Genomic DNA, 23,392 nt, shown 5'->3' on the forward strand with positions numbered 1-23,392 from the left:
AGCCCAGCACCGGCACCCCCGGGCCCTGAGGGTGGGACACACGGAGTCTGATGGCCCCGCTCTCCCCACAGATCCCAATTGGGCCAGCCTGAACCTGGGGGCCCTCATGTGCATCGAGTGCTCAGGCATCCACCGGAACCTGGGCACCCACCTCTCCCGCGTCCGATCTCTGGACCTGGACGACTGGCCCGTCGAGCTCATCAAGGTCCTGTCGGCCATTGGCAACGAGCTGGCCAACAGCGTGTGGGAGGACAGCAGCCAGGGCCGCATGAAGCCTTCGCTGGACTCTACCAGGTAGGATGCAGCAGGTGTGCGCGGGGGACCGGTGACGGCCACGCCCAGCCCCGCTGGCCGCCCCCGATGTCTACACCCCAAACCGGCCTTAAGCAGATGTGGATAATTCAGGCACCTTCATTTTTTATGTTTGTTTTCACACCTTGGGGATTCCCCTCCCCCCTTTAGAGCCGTGTTACGCTTCGGACCTTATGCATATATCACTTTAATTAATACATTTCTAATCTGCATAAGCTGTGCTGTGAACACTAATTATGAATTTTTGATTCGTGAAATTTGTTACTCTCCTATCTTCAGTAAGTATCTACTCGGCTAGCCCCCACCTCCCTGTGCACACACAAGTGAGTCCGTGGTCACAAAACGCCGTATTTTCCAGCATATATTTTTAACACCCTCAGCCAAGTGCGGCATCGCGTGTAGTGACTCCTCATTAATGTTAATTGTTACCCAGCGTCAAAAACGCATTTATTTTGAGGCCATTTAGTTTCTCATTTTTCATTTACAGCTATTATAAACCGTTTTTGAGTACACATACATATTTAATGTTCTTGAGAGGTGATAAAATGGCATGTCTTCCAGAAGCTGTTTCACAGGCGCGCGAGGACCCGCCCCTCTGCCTCTGTGTCGCCCCAGGGGTGGGTCTGGCGGCCTGAGGAGGGTGCAGGGTGCGGCGCCCACTCCTCAGGGGTGTGGGGAGGGGCCGCCTCCCGTGGCCGCGCCTTTCCCATCTCCTCTGTGCCGCCGCTGCCTGGACAGATGCCGTCCACTCAGGGGCCTGGCGCTGGCCACCTGCGAGCTGGGCTCCTTCCGCGGTGATGAACAGCCTGCAGGTGGGGACTGTTTCCCCAGCGCTGAAAAATGAATTTGTGGTGCCCCCTTTGGTTCACACTGGAGAATGAAGCCGGTGTGCTGCTAGCGCTGCGCCCCCCCTTGGAGCTCCATGGGGAGGCGCTTGGGAGGGGCCGGGCACAGAGGTGAGCCCAGGTGAGCCCAGGTGAGCCGGTGCCAGGAGCAGGGCGGCCTTCTTACAGGAGCTGTGCTGAGGCCGGGGTGACATCCACGTTGAAATCCGCCGTGGCCGCAACCGGGACCCGCCTTGAGAGTATCTGGTCTACTTTCTCATGCATAGCACCCCCTTGAGGGATGCTAGGTCTGAAAATGACTGGAACTGGCGGGGGACAAGGGCAATACAGGACGTTGGCAGGAGTGTGGGCCGTGCTGGGGAAGCCGCCGTCTGCTGTGTGACTGGGCCTCCAGGGTGGGCGCCCACGAGGCCACGGGACTGTGACGTGTGTCCCCAGCCCCGCTCACTCCTAGAGTCCCGCACCCGGGAGTGGCTCCTCTCCTTGTGCCCCCGGCGTGCCCCGAGGCTGGAGACTTTGGGCACAGGGCAGGCGGCGGTCACACCCGCCGGGCTTTGTCACAGCCGTGCTCCGGGGCACCCTGCTGCTTGGACTCTGAACCAGAGGGTGCTGCCCAGCTCTGTGGGGGCAGGATGGACGTGACCTTGGCAGAGAGAGGGCCATGGGGGCTGCAAATCAGGCTCGTCGTCACCCAGGACCTGGACCTGGAGGATCGGACAGGGCAAGGCCCCAACAGAGCAGAAGCCGGGCCTTCCAGCGCCGGGTGACAATGACCTGGGGGCGTGAGTGTGAGGAGTGCGTGAGCTCATGTTTGTTCTGCCCACAGCCGCGGGGTCTCGAGGCATTGGCTGTGTCGTGGGCAGGGGAGTGGGCGAGGCTGGGATGCCGCTGGAGGGCCGCAGCCCTGGGGGACGTGGGCAGAGCCTGGGCTCTCAACAGGGGCACAGCAGGTGCGATCACACAACACCAGCTCCAGCGCCCGCGCCTTCTCCCTTAGCCCCATCCCGAGGCGCCTCAAACAGAGATGGAAAGCTCAGAAAGTTTGGGGCAGAATGTGCTCTCGGCTTCCGTCTGTGGCGCAGGACGGAGGTCTGTCTGGGTCCTGCTTCCCCCAGCCAGCGGGGAATGACTCCCCAGCCAGGCCCCAGTGTGGTCCCGCTGCAGAGCCAGAACTGTGGGTGGAAACAGCTGGAGGCCTCTCTTAATGTGGCCCTGAGGTAACACTAAAAAGAAATATTTTAATAAATTTTTAGCTCTATCCAAGGAAAAGCCAAGTGCAATATATCCAGCCTAATCCTTTGAAAAAGGCCCCAGCTGTTTTCCCGAGAAGCTCCAGTCCATTCCAGCTCGTGCAGAAGATTCATCCTGACAGTGGAATATAATTGGAAATGTGCGGTTCCTCCCCCCACCCACCCACCCACACACACACACACACACACACACACACACACACACGAGCGCGCGCGCGCGCGCACACACACACACACACACACGCCTGCGCAGACCATGAGCAAGCAGGACAGAGCAGCAGATCCTCTCCAAAGACACAGCTGGCCCCCCAAAACTTGGGAGGCGCCCAGCCCGGGGTCAGTGGGGACGACAGCCGCCTCTGATCAGCCGGCGGCCTCGGCTTGCTGCCCCGCAGCCCGACGGGGGCAGCTTCGGCGGCTCATAATTGGTTCCAGGGATTCTCAGCCGCCCTGAGAACTGCCGCTCAAACTTGAGCTGTGCCGGGATCAATCGAAGCTGTCGGCGGCAAAGCAGTATTGACTTCCCATTCCTAAACTGGGGAATCATTAGTCAAGAAAAGCATCTTTTAATTACTCCCAGGAAGGGAAAAAAAAATCTTTTTGGATGGATTCTGCAACAACTGCCATTTTTCCCCAATGCATTCGATATGAAATTTGCTGCAGCAGGAGGGAGGGGTGCCCCGCAGCCCCTCCGTAATGGGGGTTTAATTTGGAGACGGGAGCCCGGCCCAGAAGATCAATGCCGTAACAATTAACTGCGTCTGGGGTGGAATCAGAATTCCCCTCTCTAATTGCTATTGATACCATTTAAGCACACACTTAAAATATTGATTTTAAGTGAAGTCGGCAGGGGCAGTGACAGTGGACAGAATTAACTAGATTTGGGGGCTGGAGGAGGTGAGGGGCTGTCGGCGGCCCGGGCTGCTACGCTGGACACTGGGCCGGCGGGCGGGGCTCTTGTTCCGGGCTGGGACACCCGCTGGAACCATGGGGAGAAGTCGCCCAGCTCCTCAGTCACCCCTTTAAACGAAAGAGCAATCAGCGCCACGGTGGGGAGGCTAGCCCGGCTGAGCGCGTGCTCCCCGAGGGCAGTGGTCAGCCCGGACGCCACTCGCAGGTGCCTCTGCTGCCGCCTGCCTCCCGCCTCCCCGGGTGCGCTCAGGGCGTGGCAGCCGGGGACCCCTCTCCACCCTCCACCTCACGCCCCTCTCGCCTGTGTTTCAGGGGGGAGTCTGCTTTGCCCTTCGTCCTTTATTCTTAGCCCCCTTCACCGAGAACACTTTCGGATGAACTGCAATGAAAATCGTTCCCCACTGTCTCGAAGCAGGACCCGCCGGCCGTATTTCCCCACAGACGCCGAGCTCTGCTCCCGTCCATGCCGTCCTGGTGTCTTGGGGTCCGGCCTTCGGGGAGGGGCTGCGGGATGCCCCTGTGTGCATGCCGTGCAGGTAGCCTATTTGCATGGGGGTGGGAGAGCCTGTGATGTGGGGATCAAAGACCCCTGGAAGTGGAGAGCGGGGTTTCCCGCGCCCAGAGGAAGCCCCCGAGAGCCGCCGAGCCCGGCTGAAGTTGCCCGCGAGAGCTTTGATTCCACCTGGAAGGGAACCGGGTCTGGCGACTCGTGGCCCTAGGCCTCTCCTGCGCGGCCTCCTCGCCCCGTCTCCATTATGTGCGCGTTCACCTGCGTGCCTCGCTCCTTCTGGCCTGTGCCTGTAACAAGATGCCACCTTCGGGAGGCAGGTGGGGCCAGCGGGCAGCGCGCGGCGTGGGCAGGCCGGCCACTTGCAGGCCGCGCGCGTCTGCCCGGCGACACCGGTCCCGTCTCCCTTTGATTTGGGAACGCAGCTTTCATCTTATTTATGCACAGGGAGATATTGATAAAGGGGAAATGTATCCAAACTGAAAATAATTGGATCCCCACCGCTCCCTCTGAGATATTAACAGCAGCGCCGCCCGGCCCCGGCTTTGTCTCGCGGGTTTGATCAGTTCCGAAGATCGCGCCTCGTCATCTCGGCGCGAGTCCCTGGCAGAAAGATGCCTGGCTCCCGACGCGGCCTCGGGGACCACGGTGCCCGCCCGGCCCGGGATCGTCTCATCTGATTATTTCTCCACAGTTCTTGGCCGGCCGAGGTCAGTGTTTTGTCTCTTTTGAGGGCTCCTCTGTGCCCCCACCTTTTCCTGTTTTCATTCTTTCAAAAAACTGGGTAGGGGGAGAGGTGGGCTGGGGGGAGACTTTGTGGTGGTGACCGGAGCCCATCTGCAGTTGGGTGGCATCTGCTCCCCACATGTCACTTCCCTCATTAACAAGCAATTGAATTAATTAAATGCTACTCAGAACACGCATAACAAGCTACCGGCAGTGTCCAAATTAGCACTGATAATCAAGGATGATTTCCTTTATTATCCTGCTAAGTGGTGTGCAGACTCCAGGCTCCCTGTCTGCCCTCATCTATTTACATACCCCAGCTTCTGCCTCTGCGAGCGGAGGTTATCTTACCTAGTTAATTTGCCACGATCGCCGAGCATGGTGGATGGTGCCCTGCCCCCCGCCACCGCCGCGGCCCCCTCCACGCCGCCCTCCCCCAGCCCCAGCCTTTGTATCTCAAGCTCACTGATAAATTAAAGGCCACCCCTGTGGTCTCTCAAGTGAGTAATAGAGGCAGAAATTTCATTTTGCAACTGGCTGATTTAATGATCCAAAGGGTAATTAATGGCCTGATTATCTTAATGTTAAATATGTCCGGCAGCAATTACTGTGACCTCCCGCTTGTCAAGGTCCGGGCTGTGCTCTTCTTTCAATTAAGTTCTCTGGGGCTTAATGGTATGAATAAACTCCTCTGATTCTATCATCGCGGACGGACGCAGAGGGTTCAGGGAGCTGGGGGCTCGTTTGGAGTTTTAATCAGCCTGTCTTCTTCTGCGGCGAGCAGAGTTAACGACCACAAGGGCAGGCGGACTTTCCTCATCCCGGGCGGACCCCCGCTCGCCCCCACGCGCACGCTTTCCTCTGGTTGTTTTTTATTTTATTTATTTTCTTTTGTTTACGCCTGTCCTCCGAGGTACAGTTCTGTTTGTGGAGGGAGCCGCTGTGCTCCGTGAGGCCCGTCTCTTCCAATATAAATTATCATGTGAGCACTGTGGTTTTTCTGTTTGACAGGCTTAATTAATTGGCAGGAGCCCCCGAAAATGACAGAGCCACTAATTGCAACTCAGAGCGAATTTCCGTCACCGCCGTGCGCCTGTCAGCGGGCCTGGCCGGGCCACCTCCTGTCCGGGCGGGGCCGGCGCCCTGAGCAGAGCGGGGACCCACGCGGTATGCAGGCCCCGTCTGGGCGCGGCAGTGCTGTTGACTGCCGTGAAGTCTGCACGTCCGCGGCTCTGCAGCCCTCTCGGCTGCCAGGAGACGCAGGTTTCACTTTACGGTTTTCTAGCAGCTTCTCTGAGCAGGCTGGCATGGACTAGACCACTCAGCCTCCCTCCCCGAGCGACACCCAGAGACGGCGTGATCGCCACTAGCGCGTCGTCCGTAGGCCCTGGTCTGCTCCCAGATCAGGACTAGTAAGCCCGTTAGGGAAACATGCGAGTGAGAAGTGCACTGACTGCCCCAAAGGACTTGTAGATTTGAGCTGACACCAGGTGCCAGCGCCCAAGGGCTCGGCGGGAATTCTTGCCGGTCACCCCACCTCCACCCGGGATCCAGGCTAGCCCTGAGTGCCAGGAAGGCATTTGCGAGAAGTTGCTCCGTAACGACCAGCACAGTGGGGTCTGCTCCCTACAGCAAAGCTGCCCTGCGCCTGCCTCCGGCAGAAGGACGGCACCACGGGTTCATCCTGGTGCTGGCCCGCGCGGCCCCGGGGCCCGCAGGAAGCTGCTTGTGTCCCGGAGCCCACTTTACCACCAACCGGGTGTCTGGGGTAGAAAAATCCCTGCCGTTGATGCTGAAGTGTAGCCATGGAGACCATCAAGGAGATTTTCACTTTTATGAATTCTGGTGGTCACTGGTAGATGAAAATGCAAGTCACCCGTGAGTAGCCGCTGCCCGCTGGGGCCTGGCCATGTCTGCACTCGCCCCTTCATGGGGCCTCTGAAGGAAAGTGATGGGAAGGTGAACCTTGATCAGCTGGAGCTACATTCCAGGGAAGACCTTCTGAAATGGCCCGGAGGACTCTCGGCACAGCGGCCTCTGTGTTGACTCCAACTGCCGAGCATTTCCAAAAGGCCATTCTCTTCAGTGGGTTGTTTTGTTTTGTTTTGTTTTGTTTTTAAGATTTATTTGTTTATACATACAAGAGCTGGGGTACAGGCCAGAGTTGTGGGGGGTGAGAGAATTCACCAGAGACAGAGCAGGGAACAGAACAAGCAGACTGACCGAAATACACTGCTGAGGGGAGCAGCGGGGAGACAGGAGGGGTCTGCTGCACCATGTGGGTAGCTCCCTGGCCGGGGATCAAACTTGTGCTGCAGTGGCTGCAGCAAGCCTCGTAGGTTGCATCTTAACCCCTTGCGCCACCAGGGAGGCCCTTCAGTGGGGTTTTCACGATCTTGCACCAAGACCTTCCAGTCTTCGAGGAGCTTCTCTGCTTCAGAGTGTGCTGGGCACCATCTTTAGCTCATGGGGCTCCAATTGGCAGGCAAATGTAGGGGTGAGGTCTTGGAATCATTTGTGCTGGCTAATGGCGGGAACCCAAGCCCGACCCTGGAGGTCCCCCCTCCCCAGCCCTCCTGCTGTTCTCGGCCGCATCCAGAGGTCATTTTCAGCATCCGGAGGTTCCGTTGTGTTCATCCAAACCCTTTGCTCTCCTCTGCTTCGCCCCAGCTCGAAGTCTTAATAGCCATCGTGTGTCTGTGTAGCTATATGATTAGTGTAAATTTATTATGTACAATAACATAGCTGCAGAATCTGTCCACTTATGAAATCTAGTCACTTCGCTCATGGTAACTTAAATAAGAATCATAAAGCGTCATTCATCTTACTTTGCCTTTGCGTAGCAAAGCTAATCTTTTAAGTCCCACCGTTGTGATTCTGAAGTCATAATTCTCTGCAGCCGCTGCTAATCCTCAGCTTCTGTGGAAACACTGCTGAGACCTCTGTCTGGATCAGCCGGCGTTAGAGCGGGCTTGGAGCCCCGCTTTTCCTGTAACCACATCCTTCTTCTGAACGTCCCTCTGTTCACGTCTCTGACCCAACATTGATTGCTGAGAACCTGAAGCTTGTGTTTCAGAAAGCTTCACCATCATCCTTGTTATCTGCATGATGAAATCTGGAGCAAAGCCAGAGGATTTCTAGTTCTGGCTCTCCAGCCAGCATCTTCTATAATGTTGGTTCTCAAAAAAAAAATAATAATAATAAATAAATAAATAAATAAATAAATAACAGGGGCATTTTCTCTTTTGTAAGCTGAAACTGGTTATTATTTCCACCCACTTAATCATGTAGATTTAATTCTAAAAGAAAATAATATATATTTAGTTTCCTGGGCTCCTTTTTAATCTGGAAAACTCAATCAGCTTTGTACCTGTGTCCCACGTACTGACAGAGACAAGTGTCCCATCCCCTTACAGGTCCTAGGGAGGGTTTCTTGGCTGGAAGGTGTGTTCCCTGTTTATTTGGCTTTGTGACTGTAGAGTGGTCTATCGCAGTGTCTGTAGCGTCTAAAAATACACACACTGAAGCCCCACGCCTGCTGCCCAACTAGTGCCCCCTGGATAGGGCTAGGTGATGTGCTTTAGCTCTCGAAGGGTTCTGAGGCACATTAAAATTTCAGAAATCCTGGTCTACACAGGCAGTATAAACAAATGTCCACAATCTGCCTGGAGTCCTCCTCAGGTCTTAGCCCCATGCCCCTGGGCTTCATCCCTCACTTTTTGAGACCCAGGTTCTGTCCTCTCTCTTTAGCAGTTTCTAGTGTGGCCTGTGGACCTGCGGATCTAGAAGGCCATCCCAGCAGGTGCCACCACTCTCAAAGGACATCTGTGTCACAAGAGGGTTAAATTTCATTCTCCCAGGAATGCAAGTTTGGTTCGACTTGCCAAAATTAGTGAGTGTAATAAACCTCATTAATACCATAAAGAACAAAACTGTATGACCATCTCAAGAGAGGCAGAAAACATGTTTGACAGGTCAGTACCTGTTCACAATACACTCAGCAAACAAAACATGAAAAAAATAAAACTTCTTGAACCCAATAAAGGGTATCTGAAAACTGCACAGCTAACATTATACTTCAGTACTGAAAGTTTACCCTAAGGTCCAGAGCAAAACAAGATGTCTACACCACTCTGTTCAGTATTGCACTAGTGGGCCAAGTCAAGAAATAAGGTAAGGAAAAGAAGCCAAAGTCATCCAGGTTAGAAAGAAAGAACTAAAGTGATCCTGAGATGACATGATCTCATGTGTAGAAAATGCTAAAGTATCCACAATAAACTATTAGAACTAATAAAATGAGTGCAGCAAGATTAGAGATCAAGATCAATATGCAAAATTTGATTGTTTTTCTATACAATAACAATGGGCAACCCAGAGTAAAATTAGGGACATGATTCCATTTGCAATAGCATCAAAAAAGAATAACATTCAGGAATTAATTTGACCTGTACACTGAAAATTACAGAGCATCGTTAAAAGAGAGAAAAGACCTAAATAACTGGCGAGACATCCATGTTCATGGATTGAAAGACAGAAGTATAACTGCTGTCTTAAACTGATGTCTAGATGCATACCTTCCCAAAATCTCAACGGTTTTTTTTCTCCAGAAGTGAGCAAGATGAACCTGTAATATAGAGGGAAATGCGAGAGACCCCCTCCTCATCATAGGCAGCGTTGGTGGCCTCATGCTTTGTGATTTCGGTATGTACCGCAACGCCGCGGTGATGCAAGCCTGTGTGATATTGGCACGTGAGTAGATAGGTAGGTCAATGGGATAGAACTGAGAGTCCTGAAATAAACCTGTACATCTGTGGTCGGCTGATTTTCAGCCATGATGCCAAGACAGTTCAGTGGAGAAAGAACAGTCTCTTCAACAAGTGGTGCTGAACCAACTAAACTTAGTTCACCTGAGGAGGAAGTTCAACCCCTATCTCCTCCCTCCACATGAACCACGGATCTTAGCATAAAAACGAAAACTATAAAACTATTTGGAGAAAACGGGATAAGTCTTTGTCATCCTGAGGCTCCCGAGGAAGTCGCGGGACTTGTGGACGTGGATGACTTCTGCCGTTACACAGGCAACAGGAAAAATATAAATAAACTGGACTTATCCAAATTTAAAATTCAATGCAACAAAGGACACGATCCAAAAAATGAAAGGACAGCCACAGAATGGGCGAAAATATTTAAAAATCACCTTTCTAATAAGGGCCTGGTTTTCCAGAATGTATAAAGAATGTTTACAGCTCAACAGTGGAAGACAAATTACCCAATTTTAAAATTTCCTCTAAAGTCGGTGGACAAACACCCAGCAGGCGCACGAGAAGATGCTGAACATGACGACTTAGGAAGAAAACACAAAGCAAACCACACTGAGATACGACTCCCCCAGCTAGGACGGCTGTCCCTAAAAGGGGGGGTCCAGCGCAGTTGCTGGTGAGGTGTGGGGGTCACGGCCACCCTCGTCCACGTGGTGGGATGGTAAGTGGCGCAGCCACCCGGGAAGGGCCCGGCGGTGCCTCCACCCATTAGACATAGTCACCGTTAGACGTAGAGCCACCGTGGACTCGCCCACAGCCAGGGGCCTCTCCCAGCTCTGCATGCAGGAGAGACGGAAATGCCCGTCCACTAGTGCCCACTGTGGCACTGCTCACAGCAGCCCAAGGTGAAAGCAAAGCAGAGGCCCTTCAGCTGACGGGCCGACGAGCGCGTCCTTAAAGAGGGGTGACGCGCCCCATGTAGACACGCCTGGTGAGCGGCGTCCTCCTCCGGCAGAGCCTGACACAAAAGCCACAGGTCCCAGGCCTCTGTTTATGTGGAACGACCAGAACGGGCGCCTCCCTGGAGGCAGGAGGCAGGAGGCAGGTCCGTCCTTGCCAGGGGCTGGGGAGCCAGGAGCACTGGGGATAATGCAAGCCCCGTGGCTCTCCACTGTGGTGACTGCGCAGCCTTGTAAATACGGCAGAAACCAGTGAATCCGACACATCTAAAGGGTGAATTTTATGGTTTATGGATTATGTCCATTTGGAAAAACACAGGAGGAATTTCCAAGGAGAAAGGCCCGGCCGTCCCCGGAGAAAGAACAGCCTGGGGCGCGGACGGCGGCGGCACAGCCAGCTGGGAGGAAAGGTGGGCTGCACCGGGCGTCTACCCCTTTTGGCACCAAGAGCCCTTGGAGGGACTCACGCAGCCTGATGCTCAGAGCAGAATCTCTGCTGTAGCCCAAATCCCTGCCCTTGGCAGTTAAACCAGAGGCAAGACCGGCTGGGAGATGGCACTTTGTGCCCAGGTGGAGGAGTGAGTCGGAATCAGTGACAGTTGCCCCTGCGTGTGAGGACCTTGGGGACCCCGTGGAAAGCCAGGACAGCACAGGGGTCAGACCATTGTCATCTCCCCGGGGTGGATTGGAGGGCCGGCCGCAGCAGGTCCCTTGAGGGCCAGACTAATTACACCGGTTGCGTGGACCAGGCCTGCGTGAGCTCATGGGCCTGTCCTGAGGCTCGGCGGGGTCACTGCATGCTGTTGTCTGTGAATGTCTGGACCCCGGCCGTGCCCTCTCACACCAGCGGCTCTCAGCACAGTGAGCACTTGGAAATAACCACAGGGGCTTCCCAAGGCGCGGGGATTACGCCTCTGTGCTAGCAAGCTGTCGCCAGCCACTGCGGCCTGAGTTCGAGACCCGGCCAGGGAGCTGACCCACATGGCGCTGCCTTTAGTCCTGGGCCTGGGAGGCTGAAGCCCCGGACAGCCCTACCAAGAGAGGATTTGCTTGACCCAGAATGCCAGGAGCGCCCTGCGGAGAGCATGAGGAGAGCCAGCCAAAAAGGAAGGCCGTGTCCCTGAAGAGTGAGCCCCAGCCCGCGGGCGCTGCACACGCCAGTGACAGACCAGCCATGCATGCGGAGGACGCGGAGAGTCCGGGACTGTCCTGGAGCTCCCTGTGGGGTATGGAATGGACACCCTGAGACCCTGCGTGCATTTTCATCCCAGACGCCGACCTGCCCCTTCCTGACGGCATCAGTGAGGAACACAGGCATGACCTCTGTGCAGCGGCGAGGGGCCAGCATGGACGCCCCATAAATACTTGAGAGATGTGTTGCATTTTAATTATTTTTCCTAAAACTCTAAAGTCAGAACTGTGACGTCTGGTTGAGAAAGGGGATGTGGAGGTCGGTGGCCGCGGGGCCTGTGGGTCTCGAGCCAGTGGAGACTCTGCGCAGCAGAGCTGCTGTGGGTACTTGGGGCAGGAACGGCACCACTGCTGACTCCCAGCTCACGGCCACCAGCAGTGGACACTTTTGGGGAGGTTGAGGTGCAGGGAGCCCTAAGACTAGCATAGACGGCAGTGTTCCCAGGACTGTGGGGCATAACGATGGGGTTCAGACTCCAGCAAGGGGCTCTCATGTCTTGAGAATGCAGCCCCCCACACTCTCCCCCGCCCCACTAATATGCGAGGCCGATCTGGTGGGCCCCACAGCTTCAGAGAGGCAGAGTCTAGAGCCCAGCGTGGACCTTGCATCGGGGACAGGCCGGCAGCAGCAAGGTCCTGCCTCTGGCCTCACTGTACACGCGCAAGCCACTCTTGGTAATTTAGGCTTTCTCATGCCTTCCACTGCAACCACGTCTACCGACGGGTTTATTTTTTAACAGTCTTGTTTCATCCTGACAACACTCATGAGCCCTTTTAATCCCCTGAGCTTGACTGTGTCCCAGAGTGCAGGCAGAGCCAGTGTGCTTTGCACACTTACTCGCCCAGCATCTCTGGCTGTGGCCGGGTGCTGAGAGCACTGAGTGGGGGGAGGCACACCTCTTGAACTCATTTGAGCCGCACAGCCTTAAAAACTACCCTCCCTGTGCCTCAGTTTCCTCTTGCTTAAGACAACCTTCTTCTCTCTTGCATTGGGGGTAGGGAGAGGCAGTGGTTAGGGGCAGCACCCAGGAGTGTGCATTCACCCCCTTGTGTGGTTAAGATGACTGTGGATTGTGTTTACACAGACTGATTCTTGGCAGGTGAGGCCAATCTATAAAATTGCGAGCTCCTCAGAGTTAAATAGAAACAGGAAGTTGCCATATGGCCCAGCAATTCCTCTTCCAGGTACAAGAGAAATGAAGGGATGTGTCCACATCGAAACTTGTGCATGAACGTTCAGTGCAGCATTATCCATCATAACCAGACAGTGGATGAAATCAACTTCCACTGACAGGTGAACCGACTTTGCTGTGCAGTCTGTCTGTTCCGTGGAATATTACATGGCCGTGTAAAGGAATATAGCACTGATTCATGCTACGGCATGAATGACTTGAAAATATCACAGTTGCAAATGGAGGATTCTGTTTATATGAAAACACCCCATAGTAGACGGTTCCATGGAGGAGGAAAGTGTGTGGATGGTTGCCGCCAGTGTGTGGATGAGGGGGTGGGGGCCAGACCCTGGGAGACATCAGGAAAATGGCAGGTGACTGCTCCTGAGGACGGGATTTCTTTTTGGAGTGATGGAATTGTTCCCTGTCATGGTAGTGATGGTTGCATGGCTGTGAAGATGCTAAAAAAAGGACTGAATTGTACACTGTGGGTGAATTGTACAGGAGGTGAATTATAGCTCAGTGAAATGTTCGATAAAGAAAAAAATGTGCCACACATTTCAAGTAGTAGAAAAAACTCAAAGACGGCATGTTTCGAAGTTTTATGTGACGTGGGAGGAAATCTTGTTTCCGAGGTGGGTGGTCGCCTTAGGGAAGTAGAGGCGCTGGCAGCATGGAGGGGATGTGCAGGGACACCAAGCCTGTGGCTTCCGTGGGGCCTGGCTTGCTTCTTTGTCTTTTCCAAAAGAGCAAAAGATCAAGCAAAACATGCAGGACTTCTGAAGTTGAGACATCGGAGGGTCTCGTGAACCATCTGTCATGGTTAAGCCCGAGTCAGAGACCAACTTGCATACAAGTGGCTTCTGCCAAGCAGGTCCAGTTCTGGCCTCTGCTGGAGGGCTCCGACCAGTGCCGAGGGCGGACTGATCTGCTCTGGAGTCTGCCTGCTTTCTCACTGGGGGCAGAGGGGCCCGACCACAAGGCTGGCTGTCCATTTTGACATTGTCCAGCACTGAGCCCCAGGGCCACCTGGGGTCAGGTCATCTGCAGGCCCTATGTGTGTCCTGGCATGCAGTAGGCAGCTCAGCAGTGTCTGCTCCTCTGCAGTGGGTGGGGGCTCGGGGTGTAGCTTCTGTGTGAAACCAGAAGCGCCAGTGGCACCTCATCTACACCTACCTGACCTTCAGCAACTTAGCAGGCCATTGGGCTTGTTAGTCTGGAAGAATTAATTAAAGGTTGGAGGTTTTCTGTTGTTGTTTTAGCTCTAACTCTATAATCTTGAAAAACAATTGACACCATAAGTACTTTTGGAGATTTTTTTAAAATAGATTTTTCTTCTTTTTCAAATTTGGCCAAGTTGAAATGGATTAGATCAGATTGTTTTTTCTCTCCATCCCTCTCCCCCCCCCCCCCCCCACAAACAACATCCTTTACATCCAGTTTTAAAAGAAAGGAGAAATAACAAGTTGTGGGATGTGGCGACCAATGTTGCCAGAGTCTGCACAACTCACCCCTCTCAGGGACTCCTGCGCCCCCAGCTCGGCGGGGACAGGGGCTGCCTCTGTGGAGGGCAGGCCCACAAAGTTGGGGTTTTTTCAGCTTTAAAAATGAAGCCACACTGGGGGACTGGGCCCCGTTGTTAAGAACTGAGGGTTGTCCAGACGTCCCCGCTGATGGCCTGATTCCCCTCCGTGGTGCCCCGGGACCCCCAGGAGAGAACTGAACACGCCCACAGGCCGCGCCTTTCCCCTTCCCCAAGAACAGTCTCCACTGTTTCCCCGCAGGCGGCCGCACGTCGCCAGCACCGTCCACACCAGCATTGGTGGATGTAGCCTCAGCCGCATGCGTTACTTTAAACTTTCTAGTAAACGCATTTTTTTAAAGATTTATTTATTTATTTATTTATACAAGCACTGGGTACAGTCAGAAGCGCGGGAGGGCGAGAGAATTCACCAGAGCCAGAGCGGGGAGCAGAGCAGGCAGAAGGACCGAAGGACACTGCTGAGGGGAGCAGCGGGCGGCAGGAGAGGTCTGTGCGCCACCGGGGAGGCCCTAGTAAACACATTTTTAAAAAGCAAGAGACCCTAGGCAGTGACTGTAGCAACGGCCAAGCTGACCCATCCAAATGTGACATGAGAAAGGCCGGATGAGGCCCTCGTGTCCCGAGTATGCAGAGCCCGTGGACCCACGCCCGTCCCCGGCACAGCCCCCACCAGCCTCGTCGCTGGAGGCCGAGGAGGCAGGGTCAGCGTGGGCGGGAGGCGCCGGGGCCCCGCAGCGCTGGCAAAGGGCACCCCGGCACGTCTCCTTGGCTTGCGCAACCTTCCAGTTAAGTGTGGACCCTGCAGGGGCTTGCTCAGTCCTGGAAATGGCCCAAGGTCCCTGCCCTGGCCCAGCCCAGGCACAGAGGCCACCGCCTGTGCTGTGGTTGACCTGAGCCTCGCAGCACACGCCGTTGTTTCTTGAATGAATCCCAGGTTCTGGGCCCCTCGCCCAGCTCCGGTGACTCCGTGCGTCCCCCCGCGGGACCACTCTGCCCGGCCCCTTCTCCCTGCAGGGATCCTGCCCTCAAGTCAGGGCCTCTTCCCTCCACCTGGACGCCCACCTGGGCTCCGGAGCACCCCCGCCACGGCGCTCCTCGGTGCACTGGCTCTGCCCTCCCTCCAGCGGAGGCTCCCTGTCCTGCCCGCACGGGTGCTCCGGGACCATCCAGGGCAGCAGCCTGATCCACAGACCCTGCTGGGGGCTCCCGGCCGTGCCAGGCCTGGCACCCAGACAGCGCCTTCCTACCATGTGCCAGGTGTGGAGCGACCCCGGACCCCAGGCCTTCCCTCGGGTCTCAGCCCAGAGCCAAGACAGACACTGGAGAAATTGCTTACGTTTGTGATACAAACCAAAATGGTAGCAGGAAGAGGACAGAGGAGCAAGGCCCTGTGGCGAAGGGAAAACGCACAGGGCACTGGGGGGACAAGAGGGCCGTGGAGAGGCCTGGGCGGAGGCACAGAAGAGGGACCAGGATGGCGAGGAACCTTCCAGGTCAGGATATGCCAGGAGGGAGAGCTGCAGCGGGCCTGAGACCTTTTCTGAGCGCAGGTTACCTGCCACGGTTCCCTGGCGCTGGGTGGGACGTGACGCTGCGTCTGTGGCAGAGGCGTCATCCCCAGCAGCCAGAGCGGAAGCCAGTGTCGGCATCCTCGTCGGCCCCCGCCCAGCTACCCAGGTGGTGCCCGGGGCCAGGCCCACAGTGGTGGCTGCCGGGCTTCCGGGGCCTCCAGGGAGGAGCCCAGCTCTCTGCCCCCTGGCTGTTGGCCACACAGCCCTTCCTGGGAAGGTGCCTGGGAACAAAGGCAGCCGAACCACTGCCGGACGGTGTGCAGATCCGAGAGTCACGAGACACAGGGAGGCCTGTCCGGCCGTCTCCTTCCAGCTCCAGTGCCGATCCTGCGGTCTCGCTGTCCGCTCAGGCGGGGCAGGCGACTGCGGGGAGGAAGTGGATCCGTTTGTGGGCGCATGGCTTCGGCCTGTGGGATTCCCAGGCGGAGGGCGGAGCGGGCCTCACCAGGCCCGTGGCCACAAGGGCCGATGCCCCCAGGGGACTCCAGCGGCCTCTGAGGCAGCTCAGCACAGCAGCCGGCCAGCGGCCAGCGCAGCGTGACTGTCCTCCCAGGGGCTCTGGCGGGAAACCCGTTTCTGGGCCTTTTCCGGCTTCTGGGGGCTGCCCTGACCCTGGCTGGTGGCTCCATCACTCCCGCCTCCCGGCAACAGGACCACGCGGCGGGGCCAGGACGAGGTGTCTGCGGCCTCACACGCCCGCCTCTATGCCCTGTGCCACACCGCTGGCCCCTGCGCCGCCCGCCTGCCGTGCCGCCCGCCTTCCTGCCGCATGGTGCCGGCGGGCGGCTCCGTCTGGGCACAGCCGAGTCCAGGGTGAAAGGAAGGCCTCGCAGACGGAGGCCCCCTGGCAGGTTGGTCACACCACGGACCACCCGGGCCTTGGCTCTCTCACTGAGTAAAACAAAATGGGGGTCACCAAACCTCCTGCCTGGCCCGCTCGGTTGTCGGGAAGCCCGGCTGAGAAATTCCGGGGCTCACTGCCAGCCTGCTCACCCGCCACGGCCTGGCCTCTCCTCCGCTCGACCCAGCGCTTCCTGGCCTGCACCCGCCTCGTGCCGCGCAGGCGTCACGCTCCTGGTCGGGGCCCCTGAGTCACTTGTCACCGCTGCTCCAGCGCCGGGGCACGACCTGCGCCGCGAAACTGGCCGCGCGTGAGGATGGGCGGGCGGCGCGGAGCCACGCAGAGCCACGCGTCGCCTGCGGCCGGTTGGCCGTTTGGGGCCGGGCAGTTATCCGTATAAAATACTTTTTCTTTTAAGCACAGTCCCACTGCTAATGAAACCATGTTTTGAACATGAAATTGTTACAAAGAAGAAGAAATGTCATTATCTAGAAAAGCAGCCGTCGCTCACGCATCCGAGGGTCTAAATAGAACATTCCCCTTCTCGGGGAGATGAAAGCGCATTAGCCTATGAAATGACTTTAGAATGGAGTTTTAATCCCCGGAACGAGGAAGGGGCTGGAACCCTGACGTGGGTTCCACACATAGCAAGTCAAACCTGAAATTTAGAGACGGGCTCCCGGGGACAGCACGCCTCGTCACTCAGCCAAAAGGAAGGTGAAAAAAGACTTGTTTTAATGTTGGAAAAAGGCAGCTTGAAAAAGGTAAGCTTCCTTCCTGCCGTATCCCCGGGTGCCCTCTCCCCTGATCGCATTAGCTAGATGTCCATTTCTGTAAGTTTTCCCTCTAGAACAAACCTATCATTTTTCACCACGGGATATTTACAGCTTCAATCAGTGCCAAATTCAATTGGCTTCTGATCTCATCGCTGGAAGTTATAGATGCTGATATTATTTGCACGGCGGTTAATTATGGAGCAATCAAACTTTGGCTTTTCCACTGTAATTTCCTCTGCCAGCTAATTTAATTAATCACCCCCAGCTCAGCTCTTCCAGCTGCGACCAGCAGGGCCATTAATTAGGCATGTGGCGGTCGCTCCGACCCGTCCTGCTTCCAGGCTGCTGCCCATTTGATCTCTCGGGGAGGGCGAGCACTTCCTCAGCACCCAGGCAGGCGGAGGGGTGGGGACGCGGCTCCTCATCCCTCCAGACGGAAGACAGCTCCCAACAGGCTTGTCGGCGCACACGCCACTCACCTGCCGCGAGGTCGGCTTGTGAAGCTGAGCTGAGGAGGCCAGCACTGCCTTCCCTTTGGACCCGCTCCCGCTCGGGGCCTGCGGGACGCGGCAGCCAGGGCCAGCCTGGCCTCCGGGCTTGGTTTCTCGGGGGCCTGGGTGTTCCCGGTAGCGCCAGGTTGGGTGAAGAGCTGAGGCGGGTACCCGATGCTGTTCCCTGGCGGTGCGTGCCTGGGTAACAGGACTCTGGAAGCTGACTTTCCCCTGGAGGAGAGCTTAAAGTAGAGTTTCTGTCCTGACATAAGGAAGTGGCTTTTTTGGTTCTGCAGCCAAAATTGGTGGCAGAATGCTGCAGGCGTCCTGCACTGCGTTCGCCTCGAAGGGCCTCATGACTGCGTCAGCCACCGGCTTGCCTTTCCAGCGTGAGAGCAGCTGGGCTGAGGGATCACCCAGGAGTCCGTCCTGGGTGCTGTGTGCACACGTACCACCGCCGAGCAGCACGCCCCACCGGGGCCTCCCCACGGTGGTGCCCACAGGCTCCTACCTTGCCGTGAGTGCGGGGTTTTGGCTAATGTATTGCATAGGGAGTTTTTTTTTTTTTTTTAAGATAGTTTAAAGAAATTGAATGTCATCTGATTTTGTGCAAAAGGATAAATTGATGAACAGGTGTTATCAGGAGCCATAATAAATCATCCTAGAACAAGGAATGCCTCTTCCCAGATCCTATCCAGTGCCCTGCCCTCAATTAAATGAATCAAAGAGATAGATGTGGCCACTTGCGCGTGCACACAAAGGTTCTAGGTGCGCCGGAGCAGGGCGTGCAGCTCCGTAATTAAAGGGATAATGAGGGTGCATTGTTGTGCCCGAGGAGGAGGCTGTGCTGGGCCCAGAGTGGGCTTGGCTGGAGCTGTGTGTGCAGCCGGCGAGCCCCCCACCATAAAACCCCCACAGCCAGTAACACCCAGTTCCTCTCCTGCTGTGGAGTGGCGCTGGGGGTGGGGATTTTAGTTGTGACTTCCTGAAGAGGAGGGGCCTGGGCAGTCCCCTTAAGCTTAGACAAGTGTGTTCAGTCCTGACGGGTAGCCCGTGGCCCACCGGCGAGCTAAAATTCAAATGCATGGGCATTCGTTCATGTCACGTTGTAAGGATCGTTCTGGAATGAAGGTTAAGAAAGGTTTTCCCCTAACGACGTTCCTCCCTACTCTGTGGTAGAGAATGTGGGAAATCTGGCGGTTTGCAAGACGGCCTCCATGCAAAGGCTCTGCCAGTTGCTGTTCCCTGCCGCCCACCCCCGCCCCGCAGGTAGCAAGCCAAAAAAGAAAAGATTCATTTTTTCATTTTCTTCTTTGCTTTGGACTTAACTCATTGACAGCTCTGAAACAAAATCTGTCTTCCTTTTCGAAACTCAGATACCAGTGGTGAGAATCTTTGTGGACCCGATTCCACAGCTGCCGGAACCAGCCTGTCAGAGTGCAGGGGCAGCCAGAAAGCACTGCGTGCGTCCCGGGGGCGCGCTGGGGGTGGAGGAAGCGCGTGCAGGTGGGACGCTCTTTCTTCTGTGTCCCGCACCCGTGAGGCAGCGAGGGGGTCTGTCTGGCAGAGGGTCCCGCTCCAGGGCCTGCTCACTTCCTGCCACCAGGCGTGTCTCTAATGCGGACCTCGGGCCGGTGCGGGCCTCACTTTCCTTGGTCTGTCTCCCCCTCGCAGATGGCAGGACCGTTACATGGCCCGAGGCCCAGAGCCTCCTGGCCTGGCTCGCTCCTGGCCTGCATCCTCTCTCTGCCTCAACCCACAGCTTCTGCCAGTGAAGAGCAGGGCAGCCCTGAGGTTCGCAGGGGAGGGTGGGTGTGGCTGCGAGAAGGGTCTCCGCAGGCCTCAGGCCCCGGAGGGCGCCTGCAGTTTTCCAGGCCTGGGGCGCTGCCTTGGTCCGGACCGTCCCTGGATGTGGCCCAGCCAGCTGCCCTTGTGAAAGCCTGCGGCCCCGGAGGGCCGCGCCGGACAGTGGCTGTCTGTCAGGACCTCAGCTCCCCAGGTCGTGCGGGTTCTGGGGACCCGGCCCGGCGGCAGGTGGGTGATGGCCAGCTCCCGTGCACGGCTGTCACAGCTCTGCTGTCCTCGGGGTCCCACAGGGTCCCGCAGGGGATGGGGTCTGTCCCTCCTCGGTGCCTTTAAAGCCGCCCTAACCTCCCGCAACCCCCCTTGCTTTCCCTCTCCTGCTTAGAAACCAACTCTGACAGTACGAACGTTGGAAATAATTGGATTCTAAATTCTAATTCATCTGTAAAGTATTCGGTGATTAAATTAACCTAATAGACATTATTTCTTACGTGGCCGCATAATTTTACCCTGAACGGATCTCAGCGGCTCCCGATTTACTATTGACGGGAAAGTCTCCGCGGGCTGGCGGCACTCCGCCCGCGCGGCCTGTTTTCCCAGGTTAAAAGTTAAACTGATTTATGCGGGCAGGAGGCCCCTGCCGCTCTGCTGCCGTTGCCCGTGTATATTAGCCCTTAAGAGGCGCCATAGAAGAAAAATATTATTTCATGTCATTTCGAATCCTCTTTCCCTGCTCAGAAGTGGAGGGGATCTGACCTCGGAGGCTCCACAGCTGCACTTTTGTGTAGCGGCCCGTGGGTCTCCTGGAGGTGGCCTGTCGATGTCCTGTCCCAGCAAAACTCGTCACTCGCAGCCTAGCGCGTGCCTGGAGAAAGCCCCCCACCCAGTTTCAGTATCCTTAAGATACGGGGGTGCCTTCAGCTCTTTCACAGAGCTTGCTAGGTTCCTGATGGGGCAGGAGGACCCGGGGTGGGGAGGGGGAGGCAGGGACCCCAGCGTTCCCTCTTTCTTCCGCTCAAGAATGTAATTTCTCCAAGTGTGTGCCCCCCCTCCCCTCCCCCACGCCCACCCGGCCTCCCGCCAAAAATCTGCAAATAAAATTCTCTGCTCCGCCCTGGTTCAGTAGCTGGAAACAGCTGGTGGGTTTTGTGAGCCACTGAACAGTGGGGGAAAAAAGTCTTGGCAAACACTCGGGAAACCCAGGACAGAGGAGGTAGGTAAACTCAGGAAACTGTTTTCATGAGTAAATGAAGGACACAAAGGCCGCTCAGCGGGGACAGAGGGACACACACTCTCTCTGAATAGCTCCCTAAACTCGGGGCTGAAAAGGAAGAAGGCCCATTTGCTTCTGGGAATCCAATAAATTGTTTCAGGAAGTGAAAGTCTGTCCAGGCTGATGGAGCTGTGATTGACAGCGCTTCTCATTATGGCGCTCGTCAGGGGGGAGCTGGCAGGGTGTGGGGGCGGGGCGGGCACCGGGTGGGGGCGTTCCCTGGAAGAGCCAGGCACCCCCACCCCCACCACGAAGGCCCGGTGCCACCCTCGGGTGCGCCTCCCCTGTGCAGTGGCCGCCCTGCCCTGCCAGCCGCGCCCACCGGTCCCTGCCCCGGGTGGTGTGTGGCCACCTCCCCAGGAATGCCCACCGGGGGCTGCCCCCACCTGCCGCCCACCCCGCGTTCCCCACGGCCTCTCCTGCGTTGTGATCGCATGACCACCGACTGTTCTAGAAGCTTTTGCTCTGTTTCGGAGTCACTGTGCTTGCGGGGGGCGGGGGGTTCTGTAGGTGAGCACCAGGGACCTGGCTGTCGTCTTTGACGTGAAGCCCCAGCCCCGAGGCTGGAGCTGTCGCAGGACCCCAGCGTGGCCTCTGGCGGGAGGGGCCCTCGCAACGTGCGGTGGCCCAGACCCTCCACCTGCCGGAAGGTATGGAAACCCAGAGCGGGGTCAGCCTTCAAGGGAGGAAAGGGCTGGCACCCAGCCCACGGGCCTGGCCGTGCACGTGCCACCTGGCAAGGCCCTTCCGGGGCAGGAGGGGCCAGTGTCTCCATGGTGGCCACTCCTGGGAAGGTGGGGGGCCTTGTTGGCGTCCTTCATCTTGAGCCTCACCGTGGCTGATCACCCCAGGACCTCCGGTGACCCCCCTCTGGCTCCCAGCCTAGCAGGTCTCAGGGGGAGCCTCTGCACTCCACGGGGGTGGCTTTGCCGCTGCCCTCCTAGGCTCAGCCGGTGGACGGGCCCGAGGGTTACTGACACGGCCTAAAAGGAGTAAAGGGACGAAGTTTATTAGTTTCTAATTTCCCGTGAACACCAAAGGGACGGGGAGCTGGGAGCCGTGGGGCGTCTCCACGGGGGGGGGGGGGGGGTCGAGGGGGACAGAGGCCAGGCGGGTGGCGGTGTTGAGGGAAGAAAGAGGCCGGGAGGAGCCGGGACAGGGTTGAAGGTGCGACTTCTCACCTCCGCTGGGCTACAGCCCAGCTCCCCAGCGGATCACGGGAGGGGGTGGTCCCCGCCCGGCCTTTGTTATGGGGGACCTGTTTTAGGCGGATAAGGGGAGCTGAGGGAAAGCCTCCTCTCACATTTGCTGATCCTCAGTGTCTTCAGCTTGACGTGTCCCCGGCTGCAGCGGCACGGGCTGGACTCCTGGGAGTTTGGTGGCCCCGGCCATGGTGTCCACGATCAGCCATCAGGATTTCCACTTTGAAGCTGGCAGGAGAGTTTCCTCCTGTGGTGCTTGGAAGAAGTGTGTGTGCCCACGGGGCCCCGAGGGACACGGACAGGCCCCGGGGCATCGAGGACGCCAGGGCTGGGCTGGGGCCTCCTCTGTGGCCACCCTCCCGAGGGCTTGGGCATTTCCGACAGCTGGCCGGCTCTGCCCTTACCGTAAGCTTCGTGGCTGGCGGGTGTGTCGTGAGGCCGTCGCCTCTCCATGACCTTCAAGTCTCTGTCTCACAGCCTGTCCCCAGATTCCAGATGTGCGGACGTTTGCTGATACCCCGAGTTAGTGAGCGGCACGAGGATGTGTCCATTTCTCTTTCACTTCGGGGCACTGAATACAGCGCTGTCTCGGTAGCAATCCAAGAAAGCATGGATCCTGACTCTGCTCAGTTCGGGGATCACCACCGTCCCCCACGGCCGGCATGGCCTTTCCCCGGCCTTACGTGTTTACTTTCCCATCTGCCTCCACACACCTGCAGCCCAGTACCCCGCGCCCGGGCTGACCCCCAGGGAGTGCTCAGGCGATGTTTCCTGAAAGAACAAAGCTGAGTAGCGTGTCCTGTGACACGGGTGATAACAAATCAGAGTCGAAGAACTCACTTTGACGGCCCGGGAGGGCAGGGGCCTCGGCACTTGGGATGAGAAGAGACGGGGTGGACACCCCCGTGGGCACGTCAGGGCAGGTGCAAGCCCCCTCACCGGCCCAGTGCCCACCTGCGCCTGGCACATGCCCAGAGGGATTTCTCCCCACGGGGCGTGCATTTAGGGTATTTCCCTCCCCAAAGAAAACACAGGGAATCCAAGTCAGCCCCGTCGATTGCTTTACAAAGAGCTAACATCCGGTCTCCCTGGGCAGATCTGTGTCTTTCCGCGCCGGTCCAGAGAAGGGTGGTTGACCTGGGTGAGCTCGGCCCTCTGGTTGCCTGGAAACCACCTCCGTCCAACGTAGGGACCTGAGTGTCTGTGAGGGAGATGAGCGGGAAGAGGCCGCCGCGTGCGATGAGGCTATGGCCCTGA

At 57.0% G+C, this 23,392-nt stretch overlaps 1 protein-coding gene across 2 annotated transcripts in view; it reads left to right on the forward strand.

Moving 5' to 3' along the window:
- AGAP1 (ArfGAP with GTPase domain, ankyrin repeat and PH domain 1) overlaps positions 1-23,392 on the forward strand; it is a gene marked incomplete at both ends in the record, with an annotated part of 360,154 nt that overhangs the window by 322,836 nt on the left and 13,926 nt on the right. For both annotated transcript variants that reach the window (XM_084255022.1, XM_084255023.1), the window contains one exon: positions 72-294. In XM_084255022.1, coding sequence (XP_084111148.1) covers positions 72-294 — 223 coding nt within the window. The remainder of the gene's footprint in view (positions 1-71; positions 295-23,392) is intronic.

This window comes from Talpa europaea (assembly GCF_964194135.1).
Source record: "Talpa europaea genome assembly, chromosome: 1".
Classification (NCBI taxonomy): Eukaryota; Metazoa; Chordata; class Mammalia; order Eulipotyphla; family Talpidae; genus Talpa; species Talpa europaea.